The sequence below is a fragment of the Chroicocephalus ridibundus genome, chromosome 1 (assembly GCF_963924245.1).
Source record: "Chroicocephalus ridibundus chromosome 1, bChrRid1.1, whole genome shotgun sequence".
Taxonomy (NCBI): Eukaryota; Metazoa; Chordata; class Aves; order Charadriiformes; family Laridae; genus Chroicocephalus; species Chroicocephalus ridibundus.
In genome coordinates this window covers 181,615,942-181,627,704 of record NC_086284.1, presented here as the reverse complement: position 1 = coordinate 181,627,704, position 11,763 = coordinate 181,615,942, and the positions used below count along the sequence as shown (strand labels likewise).

Sequence of the window (11,763 nt, the reverse complement as noted above, 5' to 3'; positions counted from 1 at the left end):
GGCCTAACATGGCGGTGCAAGAAAGCTCATCGCTAAGGCAGCCACCGGGGGAGGCCTCCGGGGCCGGGGCGGGCCGCTCTGGCCCCACCGCCCCCGGAGCGGGCCGGGGCGGGGCGGGGCGGGGCGGGGCGGGACCACCCTTCCCAGAGCAAGCGCCGCTTCTGCGGCCACCGGAAGCTTCCCCCCTCCTCGGGAGGAAGTGACGCCCCCCTGCCCCGCCCCTCCGCTCCCTCCCTCCCTCCCTCCCTCCCTCCCTCCCTCCCTCCCCCTCCCGGCGGCGGCTCCGGAGCCGGGCGCGGCTGACGGCGGCCCGGGCGGGATCATGGCGGACGGCGTGGACCACATCGACATCTACGCCGATGTGGGAGAGGAATTCAACCAGGTACGCGCGGCGCGGCCCGGCCCGGCCCGGCCCGGCCCGGCCCGGCGCGGCCCCTCCCCTCCTTTCCCTTCCCTCGCCCGCCTTCACCGCCTGCAGGGCCCTCAGCGCCGGGCCGTGCCGCCATTGTTCGGCCGGCTCCGCCGACGGGCTTTCCCGCCGACGACTGCGGGGATCTGCTCCCTCTGCTCGGCGGGACGGGGCGGGGAGAGGCCGCGCCTCAGGCCCGGCTCTCGGGGCCTATCGGGGCCCGGCTTGGCGGGGAGTGCCGCGGCGCCCGGCTGCGGTCTTTGGGGGGGGGCTGCTGGCGGGAGGTAAGGAGGGAGGCCGCGGCGCGCTGGCGGCGAGCGTCTTCCTTCCCTCCTTCCCTCCCCTCGCTCCCTCCTCAAGTGCTCGCGCAGGAGCGGCCGCAGATCCCTCTCGCGCCGCAGGTCGGAGGAGGCCGCGGAGGCCAGGACCCCGCCGGATGCGGTGGGGAGAGCGGCTCCTTCCCGGCGGCGGAGGGGAAATACTGCCATTGTTCGCAGACGAATAAAAAAAGCCGCCGAGCGGTAGCAGTTTCTCGTCCGCTCTTTGCGGGGGAGGCAGAACTAGTGCAGCTTTACTCTGCAGGGCTGGAGAAACTATCTTCCTTTTTCTAATTTTTTTTTTTTTAATTCGCTGTTCTCTTCTAGTCGTTAAAAAAAAGTCATGCAGCTCAACTTTAGAGGAGGAGCTCGTGTTTTGATGAGGAAGTGGGGGTGAAATAAACAACTTCCCTGGATTACTAGTAGTCCGCTTTTCTAGCTCTTTTTTTACCCCTCATCTTTCCCAAAAAGCCATGTGCCTACTTTTCCTCTCAAAATCTGATGTTCTTATCGGTTCTGCGTGCCATCTGTCCTGTTTGTGACTTCGGCGCTTCTCCAGGTTGTGTTGCCCCAGATTGCATTGTTCTTGCCCTAGAACATAAATAACCGAGAACAACTGCACTTTCGCACATTTACTGGGCTTGCTGAGTGGTGCCCAATTGTATGCTTGCCTGCCCTACAGAGAACTGCAAAATAGGTAGTAGGTTATGGAAGTCACAGTTAATTTCGATAGCAATTTATAACTGTCTCAGGAAACTTTAATTCTTTAGCTATTTATCGATCAAGTGATTCAGAAGATTAGTAATCTCATAAAGGTATACTATAAATGCCATACTAGAGAGCAGACAGTGGAGAGAACTGATTTGCTCTTAGTTTGTCTACACGTGAAGGTTTCTCCCTTACAATTGAAGACCCGTTATATTAATTTAAATGGGAGTGAGCCCTGGCACAAATACTATTTAGCATAAGAGTGCATCTCTTCAGTTTCTTTAATGACTTGAGTTTGTTTTAATCAGTTCCAGGTAAAACTCTGATAACAAATTAAGTTTTTCAGAAAAAATTAATTTGAATCCAGTAGCGTTTGTGTAAATGCACATGTGCAGAAGCCCTCAGAGTAGAATAATTTTGTGCTATGAGCGTTGTACAGTCAGATACTGCCAGAACAAAAGTGACGGGGATGCTCTGTTTCACTCACAATATCCCTGATCCACTCAGGTTATGGTTAATATTGATATTCCCTGTAGCCATAGTGCAAGGAAGGTTGGTGATACAGATGAGTCTTGTGATAATTTGATTTAGCTTATTCCAGCAGTCAGGGGACCCTTTTGGTCTTTTCACTATATTCACTCCAGTTGCTCTCCTGCTGGGGCTGTGTTTTTGCAGTCTGCTTCCTCAGTTTGTGAAGCTTGCAAAATACAGGGCAGAAAAGTGAGAAAGAGTCTAGGACCCCTTTTCCCTCAGCTTGGCTTTGGCTTGGTTTGTTTTGGTGATTGTTTGGGGATTTTTTGGGAGGCAGTGTGTTTTGAGGGTTTTCTTTCCCAAAAAATAATTTTGTGGTGTGTTCTTTTCCAAGTTTCATTTTTGTGACTTTCGTTTTGTCTCAGGACCTGCTCAGTTGAACTATATTACTTTGAAATAGAAAGCATTACTGGGAGAGATTGACATCTCTGCACTTTCCCATTTCATTGTCAAGTACAAAAGCAAGCTAGTTGTTACTCTCTACAGTATTACTTACTACTTCTAATTCTGACGTCATTGTGATGGGTCTTCTAGAAGCTTCTATTCATGAATTACTGTTTCTGTTTTAAAGCTGACAGCTTAAATTTATAAGATGGGACGTAGTTTTGCCTATCTGTGGATGGTTGAAGATAAAAGTTGACAAAATGCTGTAGGGAGAAAATTATTGCATTATTAATTTGCTTATGTAGTGAAATTTTACAGAACACCGTATTTGTAAGGAAAAATTGTTTTATGTGTAAAGCCATAAGCTATTGGTTTTGGATTGTGTTGCGCTATGTTAACTGGACTTACCAGTATTTGTTTGACTTGGACTATAGGAACCCTTTCCTCGAGTTTTGCCAGTATCAGGGACTGAAAAATATACTGTCTAGCTTTGTTGTTGTTCTGGGTTCAGTATAACTGTGTTTATACCCACACTGGGACAAAACTTTTGTTTGCATCTGTAGCAAATGGGTTATTTAGGACTTGCGGCTGGATGAACTTCTCTTCATTGTTTGGACTGTTTTGTGCCTCAAGGTACTTGTCCTTGAGGATCGTTTGGGAATTTTTTTTTAATGCCTTTTTCCAGGAGAAGGTGGGAGGAGGGGATGTTCTGCTTGATTAGTGCTAAATGAACCACAGGTTATATGGGTGAAGTAAAGACCACAGAGCCATGGGTTTACAAGCTGGTGAAGATGGATGGCAACTGATAACTGTCTGGGGTTGTGTTCAGTGTTGGTTGCAATGAGCTGACAAACTTGAAGTCAGTTCTTCTTAGTGAAAATACATCTTTTCCATTCCATCTGGAGCTCATCAAAACTGCGTCTGTCTGTGTTGCCTCTTACCCTTTCATTAACTTATTGTTCATCATAATAGTATTCTTCTTTGTCCTTTGGCTTACAGCTTTACTCAGTTTGGCTCCCACCAGCTGTATTTATATTTTTTTTTAAATTGCCTTTTCTTTTTTTTTTCTTTTCAGAACTTGATTGAATCATTTTCCATTTGGTTCTTCTAAGCTGCCTTCCCCATACAGTGGTCTTTCGTATCTGTTTAAAGCTTCATTTCGAGATGAGAGTCTCACAAATTTAATGCTTCACGCATACATTGCTTGTAACTTATAAGAAATAAGGATTGCATGGCATATTTTACTTTGATGTCCCTACACATGTTATGCCTCTTGGTCTTCAAGAAGATAAGAGACCTGTGCTGCACATGAGAACCATATTATCTGCATACAAATGGCCAAGGCTGGCATTCCCTTGATGGCAGAAGACCACAGTAAGATTAGGGTTGCTTTGGCAAATATTAGGGTGTGGTTTTGTACACATAAACCTAGACTATCAGTGCGTGATACTGAGATAATGAGGAGCCTGTGCATGAGGCCAGCTTGGGTCTGACTCAAGGGTGCCTGCATCTTTGGCCAGCAAACTGGGTTACTCTCCTGCAGTCATGTAGATGTGACTATGCATCGTAAAGCTCTCTGATGCTCTGATCAGCTTGCATTTCCCAAGTTGTTTTTTGTTTGTTTTTTTTTTCCACATATACACATGCACATAATTAAAAAGTAAAAAACTGGTTTTATTGTACACTATTATTTGCTGTAATCTACGCAGTAAAATAAATTTGTATAAGTATACAGATGGGCTCTTAAAAATTGTTTTGTATCTTCTGCTTGGTCAGAAGGATCTCTTATTTTAATGCTGTGGAGAAAGCGCTTGCTTTGTTTATACTCTAATGAGTATACTTGCAAAGTTGCATTGTGGATACATCTAAACATGCCTGTAGTGTTTTAGTTTGATATTTAAATGCCAACAAATTAGAAGTGAAAGGGTTTTGACTTTGTATTTTGTAACTGGATAATAAAAGTGATTTAGATGGAGTGAGCAGCTAAGGGGCTAATTATCTGGAAACCTCTGTGGCTACAGATTATTAGGAATGTGTTAGTTATTCTCTTGACTTCTTGTCTGTAACACAGAGAGGAAAATATTTTTTTTGTGTAATAAGTAATAAAAGCTAACATTTAATGTCCGCATAAACCAGGTTATTAAAAACTGCCTTTAAGTCAGGAGGACAGTTGTCTCATTATGAGAGGGGTTGGACACATTGTGGTGTAATAAATTCCTACTCGGAAGGGCAGAGCTGTTCTGGTCATAGAAAACATAAGCTGGCAGACTCGCATTTATTATAAAATGTATGTATAATACCTTGTTGCATATGTATTTTGTCAGTTCTGTTGATAAGCTGACGGGGGCCTGGGGAAGAGATAACCTTTGTATATTTGCAAATATCAAAACTCCAAAGAAAACTTGACACCATGTTATCTGGCACGTCTTAGCTTTGTTCTAATGCAAACAGCATTGCTATCTACGTTTCAATTATACTTTTGACTACTTGTGAATTTTTAGTTACTCTTTTTGACAAATTTGATTGCTTAAATTTCAGTGGCGTGCCAGTTGTAGAGCTGCGAGTGTTTTGGCTTGTAGAGTAAACGTGAATCTCGCGGTCTAACGAACTTGTCCATCGTGGTGGGTGTTTCTGCCACAAGCAGTGTGCTATTTTAGAAACATTAAAGGCCTACTGTTTTGTTAAGGTTCCTGTCTCTGTTTGGGCAGCTAATCAAAACCAGAAAGATTTTTGCTTATCTCTTTAACCTGTAATTCTTCAGGAGTTCAAAACTTTTTTAAAAGTGCGGATGCTAACATGTATTTTGACAACATATGTTGTAACTTGAATGAAAAAAAACCTGGTAAGGGAGAAGGTGGATAATTTGCCTTTTTTTTTCGTAAATGGGTTTTTTTCAGAAACAATAGTGATTTTTTAATGACATTTTATTTATATCACCGATTTCTATTTTTTAGTGTAATTATGTATTTTTAATGTATTTTAGTGTTTAACTCATAAATTGAACAGAGCCGTGGAAAAAAAGCAAGTCTCAGATGTATGTGCAGTTTCAAGAAATTTAATTTAAAAAAAATATATATCCAAACCAGCATTTGTAAACGGAATGACCAGTTCTCTGCAACTCAGAGAAATATGGTTCCTAAATTCCAAAAAGAAATAACACTTCTAATTTGACCCTTCTGGATGTGACTGTAGTGCTCCATGTGCTTATGGCTTTCATATTTGAATGTTGGAAAACATTGCAAACAGTAATTAAAATAGAAAATATTGAGGAAGGGCTGAGTAACTGAAAACGTAACAGCTAGTCTGGCATGCATATTTGAAGAGCGTATCTTTTCAGTACCCTTTTTATTTACGTGGTCCCATTTAAAAGCACAGAATGTGGAGTTGCAGTCCTGATATTCCAGAGCAAATGATCTAACATTTCAGACTGTGGTCTAGTTAAAATGTGGGCTTTGGAGAAGTATTGCTATTTGTTTGTCGGTTGTAGAGGGGGCCAGAATAATGATGCTGACTTTGTTTCTTAGCATGTTTATCTGTAAGATTGTGAATGACTATAACTGAGCAGAAATAATTTCTCTTCATGCTTGGTGTCCTTCTCTTAACTGAGGAAGTCGGAAGAGGTCAAAACCAATTCTTGGTATGGGCAGAGCATCTGCTGAACAGCTAAGACTAGAGAAGTAACGTTTCCTGTATTCTTTTTCTTACTCTTCTGCATCTAGGAAAAAGGGGTGTGTTTAGGTAAGTTTCCATGGTACAGGTATGAAGGAGGAAGGGTTGTTGGATCTTGTGCAACTGCCATCAAGACCTGTCTTCTGTCTACACTTGCAGTTGCTGACTTGGATCATTCTTACTCATCTAACCACACACCTTGTTGACAGACTGGTAACTAAATGAATTCCATGCTGGCCGCAAAACCAGCGTGATGTAAGAAGAGATTATGGTGAACAACATCAGGTTTTCTCTTAATTATTGCTTATTCTATCTTTATTGATTTCAGTTAAGACACTGATGTGATTGGGCATTTTGTGCCCCTCCCCAAAATTACATGCAGACTGTGCTGTCCTGATAATTCTCTCCCTCCTTTGATGTTGACCTGAAAGTCTATGTGATAGAAACTTGGTCTGTTTGAGGAGTTTCTTGCCACTAGAGAAGCGCAGCAGAGCTGTGGACTGCTGCCTGCTTTGGCATTTTGGCAATGCTGACCTCAGCCTTCTCGGAGAGATAGGTTTGTGTGCATCTGCTGCAAGACTGGTAGCTGCCTGTTGGTATCTGTCTACCAAGACTAAATTCCGCATCCCTGAAGTCATCATCCATACACACAGATGACTAGAATTGCCGCATGTTTAGCAGAGGATTTCCTTAATTGCCTTGTGACATCATCCTTAATCTTTCTGTACGATGTCGTGTTTAGGCCTGTCCCAAGCTGTTCTTTGAACGTGCTTTCATTAGCTGTGGTGATAGGAGGAATCAAACTGAGACAGAGAACTGGACAGACTAGGTGAAAATATGAAACCCTTACTTAATTTAATGATGATAAACTTACTGTAAGAGAGATAAATTTTCTGTTGAAGTTTAGGGTGTATTGCAACAGTGCAGCTTACTGAGGATCAAGTCTACTAGACTGGCAATGTGAAAACTTAGTTTTATCTGGGGTTTGGGGTTTTTTTTGGGGGGGGTGTTGTTTGCCTTTTATTTTATTTTAGTGATATTCTCTCTGTATGAGTAGCAGTTGATGGTATTTTCATATTTTTAAGGCAGCTGATCATCTCATGATGGTTGTGGGTATAGTGAGTTTTCAGCCAAGACTGCTAGCTTTGTAGCCTGTTTTCTGTGGAATCCAGCTTGTTTCTCATATTGGTACCTTGAACTCTTCTATCTAGGATGCTCATGTGGGTTTCTAGATAAAAATTCACAAGATAGTGGATGCTGAAATATCTCTGATAGAAAATCTGATGAAGCAGTTTCTGTTTTGGATCAGGGTGGAAGAGTCCAGGAACCCTCTGCAGGCTTTGGAAGTCCAATTTTTGCATGTGGCAAAGCAACCTGTGAAAGTCAGTATCAAAGCTGAAGGTTAACATTAAACACCACTAGGCTTTCCTAAGCTTTGACAGACCACTGTTGTTTACCGAGAAATTACTGCCTTCCTGTCAGTAGACCTTTAGAAGGTGCTTCTCTCTCACACAGACTGCGTTGTTCGATCATAAGTGATTGCTAGGATAATAAAAAAGGACAGCAGAATCCCATTGTGGAATTGATCACTATTGAATATGATGAGTGACAGTATATAAGATGGAAAAATAGCAAGTATTAAAAGAAGTCTTTGTTTTAAAAATAGTTCCTTAATGCAGATGTACAACACTCATTCCATATTCGGAATTAAGCGATCCCACTGATTAAGGTTACACTGTGTTTTAAAAAAAGTTTTTGCATGGTTTTGTGAAGGAGATTATTATCACTTGCAGTCAACGTGTTTTACCCTTCTCTTAGATGTCTGCCTTTGGTGATGACAGTACAGCTGCCTTTATTATAAAAAGTAATACGGCTTGGTAGTAGCACATCAGCAGATTGAGGCAGCTGGTGCTCAGGCCCCTCTGTTTGCATAGTCTACTTCAGATTAAATTTAGTCTGGCCATTTGGACCAAGTATTCCTACCACACAGTCAAAGCTGTCTGAAGGACCACTGATTGATCTTGAGCCATCTGTTCCCATTTAGCAGGTAGGATGCAGTTGTTGAGCACATGAAGCAGAGCTTCTGGAAATAAATCTCATATTTCCATTCCCTCTGAAAGGAATCTAGTTCAGTTGGCCAGAACTGTGCTGTAACGTGTACCACCCCAAGGGAGAAGGGAATGATTCACTCCAAAACCCCACAATGCTTTTGTGAACCAAAACGTTCCAGAGGCAGCCGTGATGTCCCTCTGTAGCCTGTGAATAAATAAATGTTTAATAAACACAAACTCTTGGGTTTATTGAATTTAATGAAACAAAATAGAATTTTGTCCCTGTCTAGCCCCTCTGTGAATGAGGAGATAAAAATCAAGTTAGGAATGGAATAGAAATCTGAAAGGTAGAGTGCTGTGTTTGTCAGTAGGGCTCCTCTAGAAAGCTTCATTCTACCAAGAAGTTCATTCTACCAAGAGTTTTGGTGGAAAAAAGATTAGCTTGAGAGTGGATGTTAGCTTCTTGTTTTGCACGTTGTTCATGCTTGCTAATGGCTTTAATTCTGGGAGTAGGACTTGTGGGTTTTTGGATTTCTGTTTATATTACAAGGGCAAAAGGATTGCAATGCAAAACAGTAGCCAGAAGTATATTTTTTTTATATCCAGCCTCCCCACCCTGTCTGTTTAGAATATAGTAGAAATCATAAGAATTTTATACACTTTAATGTGGATAAAAATGGGCCATGGCTTTTCATAAGGGATGTTGTGTAGGTGTTGGATCATACTTGTCACTTCTGTGGAACCTAACAGTTATCTCAGTGTTTCGTTTCAAGTAAGTTTTAAGAGTGTTTAATGTTAAATATAATCAAGGTGTCTTGTATTTTAGGAAGCTGAATATGGTGGACATGATCAGATTGATTTGTATGATGATGTAATTTCTCCATCTGCAAATAATGGAGATGCTCCAGAAGATCGTGATTACATGGATTCTCTGCCACCATCTGTTGGGGATGATGTAGGTAAAGGAGCTGCACCAAATGTTGTCTATACATATACTGGAAAGAGAATTGCCTTGTACATTGGAAATCTTACTTGGGTAAGTATCTTATTACTATTTAGGTGTAGCCAGAAATTCTAAAATTATTACTTCTTTGTAAATATTTTTGGCTTGAAAATTGTTTTATGTGAACTATTAAAAGTACAGCAAAGCAGTGGTTTTGGTGTTTGTTTGTGGTTTTTTTTTTTTCTCTTTTTTTTACTTGAAATTTAGTGAGCCTGTCTGGAGCTGTCTTGATGTCTAAAAAATTGAGGAAATCTTCAGTAAATGTAAACTTTAAAGTTTCCTCTCATGTTTTAAGTGTTATGAAGGGATATTTGTGCTACTGTCTTCTAAAGGTCTTCAGAGAACTGAATGAAAGAGGAGAACAAGTTTAAGCTGTGAAGTACTTTATGCCTGCAGATACTTTAAGGCTACTGAAGGAACCTGTTTTTTAGTAAACTCTTGCTGAAGTTTTTAGTTTAAAGAGGAGCTGGAAAGTTCTCTGGGGTTTTCTTGAAATTACTTTTTACATTTTTCCAGGACCTTTTTCCACTTCCCTTTTTGCAGGGCAGTGACTCTTACAACACAACTATTTTCAGGTATTTGCCTTGAGGCTTATTTTTGCGGTCTGAGGAATAACAGGTTTAGGATAACTCACTGAATTGCAGTTGCCCTTTAGACAGTTACTTTTGTTAGCATTAAAGTATTCTAAAATCAATTGCAGTTAAGCAAACAAAGTGCAAGATGTGGTCAATAGCTGAGTTAACTGGAGTTTTTATCTGTTTATCTGAAATCCAATTCTTCCAGGTCCACACATGCAAAACTGTCATTCAAGGTTTTTTCCCTTCTGATTAATTTCTTACTAGTGCTAAACTTGCAAAAGAACGCTTTATGGGTGCATAGATGTTTTTTCATTAATTATTACAGTATCCTAATTTCAGGAGCTAATAGGTAAGTAAAGGAGCCGTTGACTTACCAGTTGTACCGTTCTAAAATATATGAATGGAATCAGTAAAATGCACATGAATTAGCTGAATTCATCCAAATCAAATATCACAGTTTACAAAGCACGTAGGCCAACGTTCAGCATACCTGTTGCTCGTTATTTGGCTTCACAAATGAAGTTATCCACAAAAAGTGTGTTTATCTACTTTAGCATTGCTGTTTGCTGTTGTGTTTGTTTTCTTTGCGTTTAGCTCTCAGCGAAGTAATGTGTTGAATTTTTAAAAGAAGCCTTGATTTGAGGGAGATCAAATAAGTAGTACAGAATCTTGAAAGTTTGCTTTGTGCTTCCCATATGAAATTTAAAGAAATGATGAAGTTACAGAAGTAGGAAGAAAAGAAGTATTAGTGTATTTTTTAAAGTTAGTCTTCTGAGAATTGTGAAATATAAATGACTGCTTACCAAAAGTCAGAAGATACTGACAACATGATTTAAGTATTCCTTTTGACTGATTTCATGCACACACAGAAATCCATGGAAAACTTAGTTGCCCTTTTCCTGGTGTTATAGATAAGCTTTCATAGTTGAATATTAAAAATATTTTTCAGTGGACAACAGATGAAGACTTAACTGAAGCAGTTCATTCACTGGGGGTAAATGATATTTTGGAGATAAAATTTTTTGAAAATCGTGCTAATGGCCAGTCTAAAGGGTAAGAACTTGTCATTTGTTTTTTCTGTAAATGGACTGAAGATTGGAAGGGTGGAAATGGGGAAGGAGTTCCCAATTTTTGTAACTATCAGGATGTGAACTGATAATCTGTTAATTGATATCCAACAATGATTGGGTATGTAATTTCATACTAATGACTTAAATTTCAGACATAAATTTTCACGATGGTATTGTGTGTCATGTTGTTCTGTGAGTTAAATCTTGTTGGCCGTCTTCATTGAGACTATTCCTATATTTCATAGAATAATAGAATTGTCTAGGTTGGAAGGGACCCTTCAGATCATCGAGTCGAACCATCAACCTAACACTGACAAAACCGCCACTAAACCATGTCCCTCAGCACCCTGTCTACCTGTCTTTTAAATACCTCCAGGGATGGCAATTCCACCACTTCCCTGGGCAGCCTGTTCTAGTATTTGATAACCCTTCTGGTGTAGAAATTTTTCCTAATATCCAATGCAAACCTTCCCTGGTGCAACTTGAGGTCATTTCCTCTTGTCCTATCGCCTGTTACTTGGGAGAAGAGACCAACCCCCACCTCGCTACACCCTCCTTTCAGGTAGCTGTAGAGAGCGATAAGGTCTCCCCTCAGCCTCCTTTTCTCCAGGCCAAACAACCCCAGCTCCCTCAGCCGCTCCTCGTAAGGCTTGTTCTCTAGACCCCTCACCAGTTAGTGTCGTTGGTGATACTTGTTTTTCCTCATAGTGTAAATACTGTTCCCTCAACCTCCATTATTAAATCTTTCTTTGCATCTTTATTTTCAGTTAGCTGTTGGAAGTGAGCGCTTGAGCCCGTTTTTCACTGGCAATGTAATCTTCCTTGCATGAATGTGCCTTTCTCTCTAGTTAGTAGTAATGAGAACATAGTGAATGCTTATTAACTTAATCATATGAATTCAAATATAGTGTATTGATACTCTACCAAAAAGCTGCCTTTGCTGTGATATATTTCGATGCATCTTGTACTTGCACTTTTGGTTCTTCGTATATGTCCTAGAAGGAGTTAGTTTATCTGTTCTGAAAACCAGACTAAGACCTGTG

At 41.0% G+C, this 11,763-nt stretch overlaps 1 protein-coding gene across 6 annotated transcripts in view; it reads left to right on the top strand.

The window, feature by feature from the left end:
- The first annotated feature begins 268 nt into the window (after positions 1-268).
- CPSF6 (cleavage and polyadenylation specific factor 6) overlaps positions 269-11,763 on the top strand; it is a 33,025-nt gene continuing 21,530 nt past the window's right edge. For all 6 annotated transcript variants that reach the window (XM_063322978.1, XM_063322982.1, XM_063322981.1 and 3 more), the window contains exons 1-3: positions 269-382; positions 8,896-9,105; positions 10,600-10,703. In XM_063322978.1, coding sequence (XP_063179048.1) covers positions 323-382; positions 8,896-9,105; positions 10,600-10,703 — 374 coding nt within the window. In that variant the 5' untranslated portion in view covers positions 269-322. The remainder of the gene's footprint in view (positions 383-8,895; positions 9,106-10,599; positions 10,704-11,763) is intronic.